Source organism: Bombus pyrosoma, linkage group LG6 (genome assembly GCF_014825855.1).
Source record: "Bombus pyrosoma isolate SC7728 linkage group LG6, ASM1482585v1, whole genome shotgun sequence".
Taxonomy (NCBI): domain Eukaryota; kingdom Metazoa; phylum Arthropoda; class Insecta; order Hymenoptera; family Apidae; genus Bombus; species Bombus pyrosoma.
In genome coordinates this window covers 11,036,537-11,054,659 of record NC_057775.1, presented here as the reverse complement: position 1 = coordinate 11,054,659, position 18,123 = coordinate 11,036,537, and the positions used below count along the sequence as shown (strand labels likewise).

At 27.3% G+C, this 18,123-nt stretch overlaps 3 protein-coding genes across 7 annotated transcripts; 2 read left to right on the top strand and 1 right to left on the bottom strand.

Annotated features, from left to right (window-relative positions):
• The first annotated feature begins 353 nt into the window (after positions 1 to 353).
• Positions 354 to 4,038, top strand: LOC122568728 (transmembrane protein 62-like). Of its 2 annotated transcripts, none has more exons than XM_043728818.1 (13): positions 354 to 860; positions 973 to 1,084; positions 1,165 to 1,302; positions 1,411 to 1,617; positions 1,945 to 2,077; positions 2,181 to 2,336; positions 2,434 to 2,581; positions 2,667 to 2,789; positions 2,872 to 2,953; positions 3,035 to 3,163; positions 3,249 to 3,423; positions 3,530 to 3,754; positions 3,899 to 4,038. In XM_043728818.1, the coding sequence occupies exons 1-13, from the start codon at positions 657 to 659 to the stop codon at positions 3,930 to 3,932; spliced, it is 1,866 nt and encodes a 621-aa protein (XP_043584753.1). In that variant the 5' UTR covers positions 354 to 656; the 3' UTR covers positions 3,933 to 4,038. The 2 variants fall into 2 exon arrangements, with proteins under 2 accessions (XP_043584753.1, XP_043584752.1); XM_043728817.1 differs by having other exon boundaries at positions 1,411 to 1,737.
• LOC122568729 (protein king tubby) lies at positions 3,947 to 10,613 on the top strand. 4 transcript variants are annotated; one of them, XM_043728821.1, is made up of 9 exons: positions 3,947 to 4,151; positions 6,368 to 6,549; positions 7,022 to 7,157; positions 7,220 to 7,312; positions 7,387 to 7,562; positions 7,631 to 7,798; positions 7,874 to 8,219; positions 8,292 to 8,444; positions 8,563 to 10,613. In XM_043728821.1, the coding sequence occupies exons 2-9, from the start codon at positions 6,508 to 6,510 to the stop codon at positions 8,694 to 8,696; spliced, it is 1,248 nt and encodes a 415-aa protein (XP_043584756.1). In that variant the 5' UTR covers positions 3,947 to 4,151; positions 6,368 to 6,507; the 3' UTR covers positions 8,697 to 10,613. The 4 variants fall into 4 exon arrangements, with proteins under 4 accessions (XP_043584756.1, XP_043584755.1, XP_043584754.1 ...); XM_043728822.1 differs by having other exon boundaries at positions 4,136 to 4,151; positions 6,393 to 6,549; XM_043728820.1 differs by lacking the exon at positions 6,368 to 6,549 and having other exon boundaries at positions 4,014 to 4,151; positions 7,390 to 7,562.
• Positions 10,614 to 10,817: 204 nt separating this feature from the next.
• On the bottom strand, positions 10,818 to 17,954 carry LOC122568726. The gene is made up of 7 exons (XM_043728814.1): positions 17,384 to 17,954; positions 16,911 to 16,999; positions 16,690 to 16,835; positions 14,730 to 16,599; positions 14,443 to 14,649; positions 14,293 to 14,354; positions 10,818 to 14,206 (listed from the first exon to the last, which is right to left on the bottom strand). Exons 1-7 carry the CDS (start codon positions 17,503 to 17,505, stop codon positions 14,015 to 14,017), a joined length of 2,688 nt encoding a protein of 895 aa, XP_043584749.1. The 5' UTR covers positions 17,506 to 17,954; the 3' UTR covers positions 10,818 to 14,014.
• Between the last annotated feature and the right edge of the window lie 169 nt (positions 17,955 to 18,123).

Sequence of the window (18,123 nt, the reverse complement as noted above, 5' to 3'; positions counted from 1 at the left end):
AAGAAAATTATTAGTGGCGATGGTTGCAGTGGTTTTCATCGCCACCTTTAATTTTACATTTTATCCATAAAACATGTTTTTATTACGTGCTTTATTATCAACATGTTGAATTTTCAAAAGACCTCAATATATATGTAGCTATAAAAGTTATATACATATATATTAATGTAATTTGTATGTAACATGTGTTATTAAATATAAATTATAATAACATGAACCATCAGAATCTTACAAGATTTAAAATTCGCGCTAAAATGTTAGAACATTCGCAATCATAATCGTGACGTATCAAGGTAGATACGCAATAAAAGAAACACAAAGCTAGCCATAATAAATGTTACATGAGCATCACTGTTAAAATCTATCATGCGCAGAACATGTCAATTCTTTTCTTCGATGCTCTACAATGATCAGATACTTGATTGTGATTGTATTGTGATATATAATTGTCAATCGATCACGGCAAATTGTGAAACTATGAAAAATTCAAATTCCAAATTATTTTCCGGTCTCAGTAAACCGTGTCATTCCAAATGTCATATGTATCTCAAACTATAACCTAACATATAGAATTTGTAAACATTGAAAGTACATAGAACGTGGTCGGCTCTGATAAGAAAATTGTTGTGTAAAGCATTTAAGGAGTCCCTTTAGAAATGAAAATAACGAAATCCACCGTAATCCTCTTAGTCTTTGTACTAATGTTATCGATATTTGTAGCAAATGTTGCTGATCTGATCAATGTTGATAATCATATACTAGATGATACCTTGCATAACAAGGATGTGAAAAAAGGATGGTCAGAGCCAAAATTTTATGATATTGGAGAATCCTTTGACCAGCTAATGTGGTTTTTACAGGTTTGTATTTTTCATAAAAATATTTGCATACTTTGGAATTATACATAAGTAAGTTGTGTCTGCCTTTAGTTGATTCCTGAATCAGTGTTATTTATACTTCAAATCTTTTTAGATATCAGATATACATATAAGCATATTTCAAGATCCATTTAGAATAACAGAACTAAAGGAATTTTGTAACATTACTGTGAGCAGTATTAAACCCACTGTTGTTCTTGCTTCAGGTAAATTTCATTTAATATTAATGATATTCTTTCATAAAATAAATTTTATACTATTGATAAAATAATGAATGATCCAACAGGTGATCTCACAGATGCAAAAGCCAAGGATAAAATGGGATCAAAGCAAATATTGGAAGAATGGAAATATTATAAGCGTGTTTTAGATGATACTGAAGTTACCAAAAAGACTTTGTGGTTAGATGTAAGAGGCAATCATGGTAGGGATAATAACATAGTATACATTTTTAAGACCAATTTTTATTAAAATAAATTGTATGCTAAAATATATAATATTATTTACATTATGTTATTTAAATTTATTTCAGATAATTTCAATGTATTAAGTCTTGAATCAAAAAATAATTATTATTCAAACTATTCCATTCAAGGACAGAAGCACCCAAGATCTTATATGTATACCATAAATGTTGGTTCAAAATATTATACATTTATTGCAATAGATGCTTGCTTAAAACCTGGCCCGAGAAGACCATTCAATTTTGTTGGCATGTTAGATGAGCATGAAATTAAAAGTATATACAATTTAGTAGATAAGTCTAAGGATAATAATGCAGATTTTATAATATGGTTTGGTCATTATCCCACATCCTGCATACTATCACAAACTAATACCAGCATTAGAAATATCATAGGTAATAATTAACAAAATATATACTCTTACATCTAAATATATTGGATTATTAACTTATTTTATTATTGTTTCAATAAGTAAAGTCTTGGAATTCTAATTTTACTTTAATTTGTTTGTGCAGAATGATGTATGATACCAAAATTTTCAATGATAATACATATTATTTTAAAAGTATAATTTTTAGAGAGATTCTAAAATATACTTTCAGGCAAACATAAAGAAAGTATGGTATATCTTTGTGGACATTATCATACGCTTGGCGGAGCAGTGCCTAATATGTACACTCTACAACGAGGAGGATTCCTTGAATTAGAATTAGCAGATTGGAAAGATAACAGAATGTAAACTATTTGTACTTTATATTCATTATAATAAGAAGCACATTCACTTATTTGTTATATTAAGTTATAAATAATTGTAATATTTGTTTATGTTTATTTTCAGGTACCGTTTAGGAGCGATTGATCATGGTCAATTTTCGTTCATTGATGTAAAACACAAAGAATGGCCTGTAGTACTAATAACTAATCCTAAACATGCTTTGTATACAATGCCCAGGAAAGAGAATATAATATCTGTTATTAAATCTACACATATTAGGTAAATATTTTTCTACAACAAAGTGTATGTTTTTTCTTATATTTAAATATTGTATATTATTGTTGATTTTTATCGTTACACGTTCTTATTTTTGTAGGATATTGGCATTCTCGATAGCGTTAATAAAGACTGTCGAGGTTCAGTTAGATGATGAACCTTGGTCTGAATGTGAACATGTTAAAGGACCACTCTATGTTTTGAGATGGAACACCACAGATTATAGAGAAGGAATACATACTATTCGAGTTTAGTAAAATATGTTCATTTACTTTTTGTTATTTTACATAACACTTTGTGTATTGACAATTAATAACAAAAAAATAATCACAGGTAAGGGTTTCTGACATGGATGAAAGGGAAGCAACAATAGTTCAACCATTTGCTCTTGATGGATCACGTTTATCATTTCGCGTTTTACCTAGACTTATACTTATGTCTAACATCAGTAATATCGTAAGTAGTTTAATAGGTATATTACAAAATAATTTCCCATTTGTGCAAATCTAGGTATTGATATAGTCTGTTTCTTATCTAGTTCCAATTCCTCTTTGGAACAGTGTTAGTTTTATTAGTAATCCCATTGTGTGTACTTCGTTTCCTTCATATATTGTGTGAGAGTGAGTAAACTTTCATTAAATATTGCTAGAAAGTTCTTAATGTTAAGTAGAAAATTAAAATTCTAACTTTTCACTAATTAGGGAAACAGATGCATCGACCAAGATTCAAAATACAATTTTTTTACTCATGGGTTAGAAAATTATGGATATTATCTACAGTTGATCGTCTGTTTTTTCCATTAGTATTGTATACATTATATTTAACAGTTGGTAAGCATTTAATTAACTAGCATTTATTAATTTATCATATTTGTTGAACATGCAATTTTACAAAAACGAAATATTTACTTTTAAGGTCCATGGGCTGTTGGTGAAGTAATAGAAAATCAGACGGGTGTAATTTTTGCATGGGGAACATTTATTGGAAAATCTTTCTTACCTGGTGCTTTTACTTATGCTTACGGATTTTTCCAATTATTTTCTTTTCATCTACCATTGATGCTAATCTTAGCTAATAGAGTGGATAAACGGTAAGACAAAATGTACCACTTTTTGTCACAGCTTGCGTCATATTTATACATATCGCTAAATAAATATACACATAATGAAATAAAATTTAATTTAATGATTTTACAGATTACAAAATAGTAAACCAAATGAGAAACCATTATCTAAGATTTGTTTTGTCCTACAATATTTACCAATAATATTATTAATTATGATGCAAACGTGTATGGCTTATTTCTTCTGGCTAGCATATGGGACATTGGCTACCATATTGTGTCCTTTACGCACTTGGAGTATTTTTTTAGCAATCATGTTGTGGCATCAAGTAGATACAATGCCATATTCATGTCTAAGGTATGTATTATATCAAAATTTAGATATCCTAAGAAATTTAAATTACTAATCCATGAATTATTGGATTTAGTAATAGTTTATTGCTAAATTTCTTTTATTATATTTTCTACTTATATTAATTATGATTTTTTGTTTATGATAAAGGTCTGCCGCAAAAGTATGGTCTCCCCTTGGTTAGTTTATAGAAAATATAACTTACCATGAAAGTGTAGCAAATTACCAGTATTAATTTTACATAGCTGGAATATTTTCACCTTCTCACATATATATTATGTAGTCAATTTATAAAAATATACATTTACATATATATGTATATTAAGGAGGCGCCTTGATGAAATGTATAGAGTTGCACATAGTAGGAAGCCCTCCTCATTTTTTCCAACGTCTACGTATATATGTATGTATGTCTGTTTTTATTTACTTACTTCTTATATATCAAATTGAAATAAGCCATTATAAATTTATTTCTTATCTAGTAAACTTAAAGTCATTATCATATAGTTAGAATTAGCTATGATACATTTCACAAATCTAGATTAGTGTAAAAAAATAAAAATTTTATTGCTTATTTTATCAAACAAAATTGAAATAACTCTAATTGTTATTTATAATCGTACATTACAATCAATAAGTTCCTTTAGAGAATGCCAAAGAATTTATCAACTGGTGGAGTTATAGCAAAGACTGTTAATATTTTTTACACATTTAATATCCGTAAATTGATTTCAATAATTTGCATGTGCTCGAATGTTTTCAAAACAGTAATTTAAGAACATGTGTTCTGAATGACTAATTTAAATACTCCTTAACTATCTCTTTCTTTGAAGCCTTTCAATTAATTTTAAAATAATTTCCGTTTATAACAATTATTAATGTGCTTCCATGTTGTTTTACAGAACTATTTACATAAAATATGTTATGTAAGAGATTTAATCCAAAACAAGAAGAAAATTTAATTATTTATTTTACGCTACATATTATATTTTAGCTAAAAATTAAATTAAAAGTTTATCTATAGAAATAAGAAAAAGAAATTGCAATAACATATGATATTAAAACGTAATAACATGATATTTTATATGTAATATAATAGAAGAAACTGTCTGGCTTTATTTTAGAGATAAATTTTTAATAATAACTTAAACAATAACTTATAAGTATTTTTGTTTTAAAATTTAATTCATCATATATTTCTGTGTGTTAATATTGCCCAGTCAAATTTTTTCCATGTAATAAGAAGCGAAATTAATTTAAAAAACTGAAGATAATATAAGTAAAATTGATAACTTTACTATTTTCAATTTATGAAAGATATTATTCCTGAGGTAAATAGCCTTAATTCTTTAATTATAAATTTCTTTAATACCTTTTTATATTTTACTCATATAATTATATTTTGTTTTGGATGGTTCAGGCAAAAAGAGAATGAAACAATGTGTGGATAATTGACATCTTTTTTAAAATACAAATCAATATTAAAGAATAGATTTTATTGCTATCCTATATTTTTCTACAAACTATCTAACTGTTATTGTTCTCAAATATAATCTCAGAACTGTAAAAATGTGATCTCAGTAGACCAATGATTCCCAATCATGAATAAATTATGAATTTCTTCCATAAATATGCCAATACATTTTCAGAAAACTTTAAGAATGTGATTGAAAGTTCATTTTTAGTCATTATTCATAAATGTGTGCACAATATTAATTCACAATATAGCTACAACTTTTTAATAACTATAGTGTCTGTTTTCATGTACTTTTTGGTTTTGTACAAAATAATTTTCAAAAATTTATGAAATTAATCATTATTGGGAATCATAATTAATTCTTTATTTTATGAAGTATAAGTATTTAATGTATTTTATAAACTGCTACAAGAAAAGTAAGAAATATTATTTTCAAATAATTGACGCATAACATAAAATATATCTTTAATCACTCGACTGAGTAGTAATATAAAAAATATGTAAAATATATACTATGAAGTTTACAACACAATAACGCATGTAAATGTTAATAAATGTTATACATAGCTTGACTAACTTGAGAATTGTATAGTTATTGGATAGACTACAGATATTTATGCAAATTCATATTTTTATAAACGCAAAAAAAAACAGCTAAGTAGAAATTTATTTCACCTACTAAATAGTGCGAGCAGTCTAATTTAGATATTTTATATATTTTTGCCTTTTTAAATTTCTCATAAATGCATAAAAATCCGCGGTCTACTTATTAATCATCTCGACTTTATTCATTTTGATTACGTTACGACTTTAGATTAACCCAACTATCCTAACTGTATCGCATAATTTAAATTTCACCATTCTACGTAATGTTAATATTTGAATGCGTAATGAAAAATATATCTAATAATTCTCGAAAGTTAATAAAGGAAATAATTCGAAAATGCTTCCTTAAGATTTATTTCTTAAATGTTCTTAAACTACTTTTAAAAAGAAATGCGCGGGAATTAATTCTGCTGAATGGAAATGCGTGATTTATTACTGCTTATAATAGTTGTAGATGCCTTTCCATGTAGTTTTTTGTAACTTTTCCCCGGCATAAGTACCAACAGAGCTAAGATTTCTCCCTAAAAATATGTTAGGGTTTTCCATCGTACGGTTGCCTAGGTAGCCACGGACGACGAAATATGTTTGGCGTAAACAAATTGGTTCTCGTGAGAAGCTGAATTATTTTGTGGGAATCAATCGCATATGACAGTTCTCGTTAGTACATATCGGCAATATGACATCTCTAGATTTAAGACAACAGAAACTCGAACAGCAGGTACGCAAGTAATAGATTTAAACACTTCTGATGATAATTTTGAAATGTTGAATTTTCATTTAAATCACAATCATGTATTTTGTATTTGTAATACTTTAAAAGGTGAAAGAATGTTATTAGAGTACATATCATGTTATAGGAAAATAATAAAATTATTTCTTTAGCTGGAATCTCAAATTATATTATGCTATTATATATATATGTACATGCATACGTATACATACACAGAAAGTAGGTCATTTAAATATTTATAAATTTGTATATAGAGCAATTATAATATAATGGTCCTTTTGTTGAAATTCGGTTTGACAAGACAAAAAATATTCTATCTTGCATTGAATTTGTGAAAAGATATTATATTTATTTTATGTTTTTCACGTTTTTGATATGCATTTCTTATTGATAAATTCCAATTAAAAATTATTATTTCAGTTTTCTAAAACATTTGGTGTTATGATTTTATCAATTACAGAGGCAATTAATTGCACAAAAAATGAAACAAAAACGACAAAGTGGTGCTGGTGGAATGGTACAGGCATCTAACATATCAAGCACTCAGCTTTCAAGTCACTCTACAAAATGGATGAATCCAAACAAAGAGCTTCGAGGTAAGTTTAATGAGCTAAGAAAGTTAATTATAATGAAATATATAATTCTTTTTTTTTTTTAGGATATGATGGGCCATTACAGTTTAATATATCACAAACAAACCCAGATTTAAATACCTTTGCAGAAAATAAGGATGTGGAATCAAGAATTCATGGTATATTAATTAGATGTTTAATTTAATTTAATTGTAACTATAACAGATACATGAATGTCACATTTTTGTCATAGAAGTAAGCACAGAAGGAGGTTTTTATCAAACTATGGAAGCTGCAGATTGTGCAGATGAAGAATCGTCACCTATAGATATACACTCTCCTTTGGAATCTTTACCATGTCCTTCACCTCTTAGAGTAGCTCCATCAGATGGTGCTAGCACACTTATTAGTAGGGAGAATAATTCTTCAGTAAGTTTGCTTTTAACTAAAAAAAATTATATATCATCTAAAATATGTATCATTGATTTATCATTCAGAGTCCAGAATTAGAGGGAAACGTGGAAGGGAATATAGAGCATTTTGTATTACAACCAGCAAATAAAAAAATGCATTACAAATGTAGGATAACACGTGATAGGAAGGGTATGGACCGTGGCCTCTACCCAACTTATTTTTTACACTTAGAACGTGATTATGGGAAGAAGGCATGTGATTCTTTAGAAAATCTCTATAGAACAAATACATCTACAAAACGTAAACAATATATTTTTCATTTATAGATTTTCTTACTAGCTGGGCGTAAAAGAAAAAAAAGTACAACAAGTAACTATTTAATTTCTACCGATCCTACGGACCTTTCAAGAGCAGGCGAATCTTATATTGGAAAATTAAGATCAAATCTTCTGGGAACACAATTTACCGTATACGATAATGGATATTCATTAATGAAAGATGATAAAAGAGACGATCGTTTTAATCCCAGGCAAGAATTAGCGGCGGTAATATACGATACTAACGTTTTAGGATTTAAAGGGCCACGTAAAATGACTGTCATTATCCCGGGAATGACATCGGATCAAAAAAGAGTTGAGATTTGTCCACGGGATGAGTCCGAAACACTTCTTGGTATATATACTATCATTTTAATGCAGATATTATTGAATCAGTATTTTTACTCTTTATTTTTTATTTCCTCAGAACGATGGAAAACAAAAAACATGGACAACTTAATAGAATTACACAATAAGACTCCTGTATGGAACGATGACACACAGTCATATGTACTTAATTTCCACGGACGCGTAACTCAAGCGTCTGTGAAAAATTTTCAAGTGGTACACGATAGTGATGGTTTGTATTTTATGCCTTTGATATAAGGAAATATTTTAGATGAAAGGATACTTGAAAAGTTTGTAATAGTCACATTTCTGTAGATTAAAGAAAATCACTTTATGATTTTGTGTTTTAGTTGATTACGTTGTTATGCAATTTGGCCGTGTGGCAGAAGACGTTTTTACAATGGACTACAGGTTTCCATTGTGCACGCTTCAAGCATTTGCCATCGCTTTAAGTAGCTTTGATAGTAAGTTAGCTTGTGAATAATATAATTCATAATTGAACGTAAAAATGATTATACATCTATGGGCGATAAACTACATTGGTTAGAAGAATCCGCAATGGACAATCAACAGATTGTAATGATGTTTTTCTACAAGCATATCCGTAACAATAACTATTCTATTGATATCTGATGTAAGGATAATCGGTATAAATCGTGTGTTCACTTTTCTTATATATGGATACTGTTTTTAAATGCTAAACATACATTTCACATTTGATGCATTGCGCCCAAGGATTAAGATAACAGTTATAATTGTATTGTTGTTGATCCTAATATATTGTGCTATAATGTGCATTTCGACTCGTATTGCACATGCAATGTTTTATTGTTAATACTTGTACCAATAATATTGCCTATAAACGTTCAGTGATGAATAATATACATGGTAAAAAATTATAATTTAAAAACAAACTGTACAATTTTTAATTTATATTTTATTAATTGTTTGCTCTTTTATTCAATATTTGAAATATTTTAAACTATGTTTGTGCAATCAAATGTCTGGTGTTTACAAGGTTCACATTTTGGTATTATCATGATCAAGTTTTTACACAAACGATATTTTATAGCAATGATATTGATATTGATACACTGCACAATTTACTGCCTAAACAGATAATGAATCTTTGTATCAAAAGTATGTGGAATACGTATATGTCGAGTTGTTTTTATGCTATATATCTTTGCTTGAGGATATCAAGCACATTTTACACTCATGATAATAAAATAACACAAAAAATTATATGAGAAGTAAGATTAAAGGTAATATTTATCTGCAATGTTTTTTAGAACTGACATTAAGGAGATAAATGATCAGTTATTTGCAAACGGATTTGTATGTAATTTATTATTTTTTCTTAGAATTGGGAATAATCTTACAAATGACAAATATGTTTTTATTTACATGAAAATATGTTGTGTATAGCTCCCAGTGCATAATATTGTATCTCACAGTGTGAAAAATTTTTGAATATCTAAGTGCACTGGTCAAAGATATTGCTATAGCAGTGTAACCACGATTTCAGTGTACGTATTATAATGGATCTGTTAATCATTGTCTAAACGTGTCATTCAAAATACATATCAAGTATTTTTATTTGATATACAACTTATTGTTCAAAAAACATGTTATCATTGACATAAAATCTCTTATATTTATAAAAATACCAAAGATATGTTGATACTTATGTATAATGTAGAATGAATTCATTAAAGCATTGATAAAAATATTTTTATGCTGTGCCTTTACATAACATTAATTGCACATTAGGGAATTGCAAAGAAAAACTTAACAATTTTTATTTCATTATGTAAATCTTCATTCATTGAATTCGACGTTTATGAGCATTTTAATGATCATATACTATTTTCATCAAATTTACAAAAGGTAAAGTTCATTATTATTTTAAAGTTTTGTAAGATCATTTATTAGTGTGTTTTATGCAGCTGGGAATTAAATATATGGTATTAAATGTTTATATATATATAATAAAATAAGATAAAATAACAAAAAGTAAAGTGAGATCTAAACAAATGTAAAATCGCAACAAATTGCAACACGAAAAACGGCATTATAGAAGTATTGGAGAAAATTTGTAACTTTATAAATTTTATACATCATAAGGTTTGTTTGTGATAAAGTATGCTATTTATAAAAAATGAATGTATATTTTATCAAAGGAAGGTGCTACTTAAAGCAAAATCATTTTTATCAAGATAAAGCAAAACCAATTTAAATACTATATAAGTAAACAGTATTAATATTATTTAGAATGTCAATTAGACATTTTATAAGTGTAATATTTCATATTGGACTTATTTTTTACTTCAGTAATGTTAATACCGAATAGCATTTAAGATGTATTGATAATACTTTAATTGCGTGTGAGTGTGCGTGTACACATTAAAAAGTAAAATCTGTAATTAGCTTATCATGTTTAATGTTGTGAATTAAAGTGTTCAATAGGTATTATATTTTCATCAATCTGAAAATAAATACAAATTGCAACTTTAATTTTGTATATAATAAATCATTCTTTAAAAAATATTAAGGAATTATAATTCTTGGCACAAAAGGAATAGAAAATGGTTGAAAGGTTGAATATGACCATAACATTTATTAGTAGAGACTTTAATAGAAAAAGATCGCATGAAAGTTTTACACCAATACTGAACAATAAGATTAGTGAACAGATGATAATTAATTCCCTTAGTTTAAATGTATAAAAAAATTTTTTTGTATCGAAATACAATGAAGGCACTTAAGGTCTAACATTCAGAGATATAAATAAAGGATATAATGTGACTATCACTTTTACGTTTATTATTTACAACATGAATACAAGTTCTCAAATTTTTATTGAATATTTGTTTAATCAAAAGAAGAAATCATATACAGAAATACTATTCAAGAATCTTATTCTTGTGTTTCCCACTCTCATATTAAATATATTACTATTTTCAATATTATTTTATTCTCATCAATATTTTTTTCTTTTCTATTTAAAAATATATCCAAACTAGAATCTTGTAAAACTAGATCTTCCAATTTTACTTTTTACTTCTTATACCTTAATTTACCACTATAGAGGGGTGCCAAATTAATTGCATAGAATTATTGGTATTCGAAGAACATTTTAAAATATGATCAAATATACTCTATATTGTATATGTTATAAAATAACCATAAATCCATGCTTATATCATTACAAATTCAAACATAACGCAACAAGCGCAACGATTTATCATAAAATATGTAGCATTAAAATTCAATGTCAAATGAATTCAATATCGAAGTTGTAACCATGCGTATAAAACTGATAATAACCTTAAAAACCACATTAATAAATGAGCACTTTATTACTCCTCTTGCTGTTATTGCTTCAAGCAAAGAATTACAGAAGAGGAATGTTGAACAGAGTGTCAAGTATCAGAATACTAACTAAGACAAATCGTTTGCAAACTTGATTTAAAGAAGCAAAATATATCATTTCATATAAACGTTTTTCCATGTACATAAAACATATTTGAAGAATCTATAATATTGCAAAGCCTTCTTTACAAATAAGTCTTTTGAAAATATCAAAGACTATAAAGTCCTATAAACTTCTATGAAGTCCATTGTGAAAGCTTTAAAATTTATATCATTAAAAAACTTTTCACGGATATCCTAATTATAATTATTACTTGTTTACTGATTTATTTATATAGAGTTTTGATATTTGATGTATTTACCATAGCATATTATTTTGTCAGCAATTAAAATAGTAATGGAACTTGAATTTAATATATATAATATAATATATAGTATAATTGTATATTAACTGACAATGCATTTTTCTTAAGCATCTGTACGCTGTGATATGTTATAATCTTTAATTTCTTGGTTTAATATAAAAAATTATGTTTTAGGACGGAAATGAAATGCACAAGGTATACAATAAATGATGATTTATTGTACACATTGTTCAGTAAGCTCCATAGCATAGGAAAGAAGTGATGTCATTCAAAAATATTTATTAAAATAACACAGAATATTATTTTTTAACAAAAAATAATACTTTTTGATTAGAAACACTAATTAATTTATTCTAGGAGGAGCTTACTCTATTTGTCCTAAAAGATAAATGCGGTATTTCATAGATATTTTAGTTTTCCATTTTTAATTACATTTTCTAATTTCAAATGAATTATATTTTTTATAACTTTATGGAAGGCTATTGTAGAATGTACTACAAAACATTTCAAAAGTTTTAAATATTTTATATACATTTTTAATACGAATGATTAAAATTTTCAATTGTCAGCGTACTAAGCATATTTTTTGGTTTCACTTTAATATATAAATAGAATTATTAAAGATTTGCAATTTCTAGTAATTAAATTGACATTGGCCTCTTCTATGATATACGAACAATTTTTTAATTAATTTTTGGTAACTATAATTTAAGATGTAAAAGTTCATAAAATCAGAAGAGCATTCCACTAATTCTCATGTATTTAAAAGCATTCATTTCCAGAATATAGAAGTTATTATAAAAATCAGAGTTAAAAATATAAGTATTGCAGATCAGCAAGAAATTATGCTCAAGGGTATTAAAAATATACAAATATATCGCATAGAATCGATAATATACCATAAATTGCTGTGTATTTAATCTAATTATTTAATTTAGTACACATCATAGGCCATATATATTGAAAGTGGTACTACATTAGTTCTCTTTAGATGATTTTATACACTTTACATGTCGTTATAAAAATGTATGTAATAACGATTAAACCCTAAACTTTTAATACTGTTCTGTAGAAAAAAATTGCATTAAAAAATTTCGATTTGATGTTTTTTCAGGCCTATCTATAACTACATGTAATACAAAATTCATATTTTGTATATACCCCTTTATGAAAATTATTATTTTTATCACTTGAATATTTTTGTTGTAAATTTTTATTCTCTTCAGTTTTTTTTATGTGGAATGTGATTTTTTTGTAATAGTATAAAATAAACTTATTTCTAAATACTTTCTTAGGTTTAAATACTTTTCATATCAGTCCATTCTCACTGTTTCACGTGATTTTCTTGACAATAAAGTTTATAAAAATGTCAGATCCAAAAATTGCTCTTATAACTACACACAGCATGTTACTGGTATATTATTAACCCTGTAAGTGGAATACACACATCGTGCATATACTCTCTTGTTGACATACAATTCCATTTTATATTTAACAACATTTTTATAAAAAATGATTTTTATATATCTACACATGTAACAGGGATTATCTCATGCTGCAAATATAGCAATTCATATTCATTATATTTTTGCATTTTCGCAATATATGAAAATCATTCAAATTAAAATATAAGAACTCTATAAATAATTACTGAAAAGCTAAAAATTTGGAGGGGTAATTTTTGGTTTTAAATATCTCAATATTTTAAAAAAAGCAATTTAGATAAAAGAAGGTTAACATGAAACATTATATTCTAAATAGTCTTTCAACAGATCATTTGATAAAAAAATTTGTACACCAAATTGTCATAAAGATATTTCATTTTTAAATTTGTTGTTTTCTTTATAAACATAAACAGTCTCAAAAAGGTTAGGAGTATGATATAAATTCAATTTCTTCTATTTTTTATTATTCTTGAAAATCTAATAATACTAAATTTTATCATCTTCCCTCCAAGGTCATAACTTAAAACATCTTTTATACAAGTTGCAGTATGAATACAGATTAAATTATGAATATTATTTAAAAACGCATACTTTGATTATGGATACCCCTTATAATTTTACATATATCCTCGTTTTATATCTCCTTGAATATTCTTTGCGGTTGGCCTGACAAATCTAGGTGCTGGTATGCGTGATGGTGGTCTAGGAATAGCACTCATAAGATTTGAAGGTCTATTGCCTGTGTTCCAATTTGTTGGTTGTCGCAGTCTCGTTTTATTTTCAACTTTCATAACTGGTTTATTAAAAGCCTGTATGATAGTGTAACATTTAACAAGTAATCTTAAAAATTGTTCGTGAACAAATTTTATATACATAAAACAAACAAAAAACTCACTTCAACTTTTTTTACCATGTCTACTTCATTCTGTTGTTTCAATACAGTTTCTGTAGATAGATCTTAAAAAGACACATTAGTAAGTACTTCTTATATAGTCGAAACAATCAAAATTATATGAAGATTGTTAAATACACTATTGTAACTTACCATCAGTATTTATTGACTGACTAGATCTTGTAGGACTTAATATTGGAGAGCTTGTTTTAACATTGAGGTCAATACTTAATGGTGAATCACTATCACAATTATCAATACCATTCTTTAGTATAGGAGAAGACAAATCTTTTTTTACACCAATCCAAGCACTTTCTAAAACTCGCCTATTTAATCCAGATGTTGCATCTTGTTTCAAACCTAAAATATAAGGAATATAAACATATTATTTTTTATATAACATAATATATTTTTAATATCATAATATAAATATTACTAACTTTCTTCTTGCATCCGTACTATCTGATGCAGTTGTTCAATATTCATTGGCTGTGTTGTATATGAATTGTGACTACTATCCGAACATGTACTAAGTCTATCATCTAAATCAGGTGCACTATGAGCACTATGTGTACTTTCAATACTTTCTGTAGATCCTGCAGCACCTAATACTTGAAGTTCCCCAACGCCTGTGTTCAATTCTAAAAGGCGTTGTTCAGAACCACTTCTCATTTTTCCGAGAGAATATAATTTATTTGCTAGAGTTTTTTCAACGTCTCTTACAATGTTTGGTTGTGAACCTTTCATGTATCCATAGTTAGACACATTTGTACCTGTTATGTTAACAGTTTTCAACGAATTGGATACAAGATTCGGATTAGACTTTTGAAGAAACTGTGGCAATTTTGAAAACATCCGCGGTACATGTTGCTTCCGCTTCTGTAATTTTGAAATTGGTTTTACGAATGTAGCGTCCGCGTTATCAAATGATTCTGCATTTTCCATGTCAGTTTTGCCACCATGATTACTACTCTTTTTTGTGAATGTATAATATTTCTTTTCTGGCGAATTTTTAATACAAGCTCCTGCCTCATCTGCTATTTCGGCATGAGGTTTAATTTTGTTAATTGGTGATTCCTTTTTATATGTATTATATCTATTTTCTATAGGAATATCATTCTTGACATTTTGGCTCAGAGCCTCATTGATTTCCTTCTTAGTCTTCCCAATTTGGTGTTCTTTAATTACATGATTAAAGGTAGAATCCAGTCTATGATCTCCACTTTTGTGTATTTCTGATAATAATTCTCTCCTCAATGTCGGCGCTTTAAAATTTGAATTTAAAGCTGTATTGTATACTCGAGATGATTCTAAAGGCTTAGGCTTGGTAATCGTTCTATACGTGAAATTTAACATGTCTATACTTTTGGGAGTTGACTGGTTGCAAAGAGGAATAGGCAATTTGAATATAGGGTTGAAAGCATCATCGTGAAGTGTAAAAGAAGAATCTGTAGAAGGTATGGAAGGTTCATTATCTTTCAATACATCATGAACTATACTTTTTTGCAAATCGTATACTTGATCTTTATCACATTGTATATCATTTTTATCAGTTGAAATTATACCATTGATTACTTTTTCAGTATCTGCTGTACAATATGTAGTATCTAAAATATGCGAATTTTCTGCTTTTTGAAAAACCGAAGGATATGTAGTGTTTAAATTGCATAATTCTTTTCTCTCACTATTTTCTGATTGTAATATTTGTGTATTAGTATCATTTTTATTTACATATGTGGAAGACAACTTAGTTATACTAAATCTATCTTTATCTGAACTTGATAACACAACCATTGCAGAAGCTTCATCAGCATTATAAGTTTCATTTAATTCTCTTCCAATGTCATCAGATTTATTTGTAAACGTCTTATTCGTTGTGCTCAGGCAGTAGCTTTTGTTATTGTCTGCTTCATTACTTTTTAAGAAAGTTTCATTGACATTAGAATCTTCTATATCTTCACACTTGTAAATTTCTTGACTGCACAACTGAGTTATATTTAAAGATTCCTCATCTCTGTTACATTCTGTATTATGTAATGAATCATCTCTAGGTAATGAAGTGATAGATGAATAAAAAATAGAAGGTTGTGAAACGTTCATCAGTGGATCACTAAAGCCAGGTTCCATTAAATTAATAAATGAGTCAATTCCCTTTGATTGAGACATATTTAAAAATACTTCCATGCTTTCTTGGCCTGATGTTACAGGCTCATCAGGAAGAAAATTAATATTTGTATTAGATGCCATTTTTAACATAGGAGGCACAGCTTCTTCTTTGTTCGTAGTAGATATGTCTGAATATTTGCTTAACTATATATGAAAAAGAAATATATTTAAATTTAAACTTACACTTTGAATATATATACTATACATATATCATATAAATATAAATAAACTTACATCTTCCTCTATATTTGAAAAATTCGAAGTTTTCCATGTATTTGACACAGGTGAAGATAAAGATTCCAAAATAGATTCAAAATTAGTTCTACTAGACCGCTTTTTCGATCTCGTAAATGTTCTTGTATCAATAGATTTTCTATTAGCTGAATAAAATATATATAAATTAAACATATAAAACAAATATATTGTAAAAAAATAATGGCTGACATTTTCAATACCTGAAAAAGTTAACTCTGGTTCAGTTTTTAACCAGGTGTACAAATCATGGACAGTGGATTCCATTTTATATTCTGATGGTATGTACAACCTAACAAGAGATATAATTCATAATCATTAGCTATTGCTTCAACAAAAGCTTACATAGACAAATATAGAATCTACCAAATGATTCATTAAACTAAAATACATATTCTTGTATACATTATGAAATATATGCTTTTTAAATTCTTATAAGCTGTTATATTTTTAGTAACAAAAATAAAAAGAATATAAGCTTAAAGAGCATTTCTATAAAACATCAGCGAATTTTTTAATTAATTTTCAAAAAATTAAGATTTTTAATGTATAATAATAACAAAGTATGATGATCTTATAAGAAAATGACAATTCTTTTGAAACTTAAACAGTAGTTAAAACAATTCAACTATTGTAAACATTCGACATAATTAAAAATTATTTTAAAACTACTTACCAGCCATCACTATCGTCAAAATCAAAAACAGACACATCAATAATTTCAGCTTCATCAATAAGGCTCGTATCGTTTGTATACTGCTGCCGCACAATTTCTGTATCCACTTTCCTTTCTGACATGTTTTGCTCAGATTACGATATTAAAAGTTCCGATGAACACATATTTTACCGTTAAAGTGCCTTTTCCCGTTCAGCTCGATGACGTGGTAGATATATAAAAATAGTGTCACGTTTTGCCAAGTCATTTACAAAATTCCTCGGTATTCGGCACCGTTTACAGTTCAAAAGTATATATATTAAAATGAATTGAACCCTTGACGAACATAACCACAGATAGGACAATAGGAACTTTTATTCGGGATTTTCAATTTGTTTTCAAGAAGAATCAACGCAGACCACGGTACAAAAGAATATTCATAGAAGGTTCGTTTTATTGCATTTTCTTTCAACTTCCTTTGACTTTCCTTTTATAGATATCACTTTACTGTGGTTTAATATCTTTTTCACAATCTGTTTTTTCCAAGTTTCATTTGCCCAATAGAGTCTTAGCAAATCTAGGGAATAATGAGTAATAGCCTTTAGTTTTTACTTCAGAACATGCCTTTAAAAAACAGATTGTAAATTTAATTACCGATAGAGGGTAACAATTTTCTTACACTAATTATACATATAGTTAAGTAGTTTTTTATTTTTCTCTCAAAATTCTTTGATACATAGTTTTAAAAATTGTATTCTAGC

Bases quoted from the DNA above. Each gene is read 5' to 3' on its own strand.
- LOC122568728 (XM_043728817.1), top strand. From the start codon at position 657: ATGAAAATAACGAAATCCACCGTAATCCTCTTAGTCTTTGTACTAATG. The intron at 2,790-2,871 runs GTAAGTAGTTTA...TTTCTTATCTAG, and splicing joins TGTCTAACATCAGTAATATC to TTCCAATTCCTCTTTGGAAC. The intron at 3,424-3,529 runs GTAAGACAAAAT...ATGATTTTACAG, and splicing joins GCTAATAGAGTGGATAAACG to ATTACAAAATAGTAAACCAA.
- LOC122568729 (XM_043728819.1), top strand. From the start codon at position 4,086: ATGAAATGTATAGAGTTGCACATAGTAGGAAGCCCTCCTCATTTTTTC. The intron at 7,313-7,386 runs GTATATTAATTA...TTTTTGTCATAG, and splicing joins TGTGGAATCAAGAATTCATG to AAGTAAGCACAGAAGGAGGT. The intron at 7,563-7,630 runs GTAAGTTTGCTT...TTTATCATTCAG, and splicing joins GTAGGGAGAATAATTCTTCA to AGTCCAGAATTAGAGGGAAA.
- LOC122568726 (XM_043728814.1), bottom strand. From the start codon at position 17,505: ATGTCAGAAAGGAAAGTGGATACAGAAATTGTGCGGCAGCAGTATACA. The intron at 14,650-14,729 runs GTTAGTAATATT...CTTATATTTTAG, and splicing joins AGTACGGATGCAAGAAGAAA to GTTTGAAACAAGATGCAACA. The intron at 14,207-14,292 runs GTGAGTTTTTTG...ACTATCATACAG, and splicing joins ACATGGTAAAAAAAGTTGAA to GCTTTTAATAAACCAGTTAT.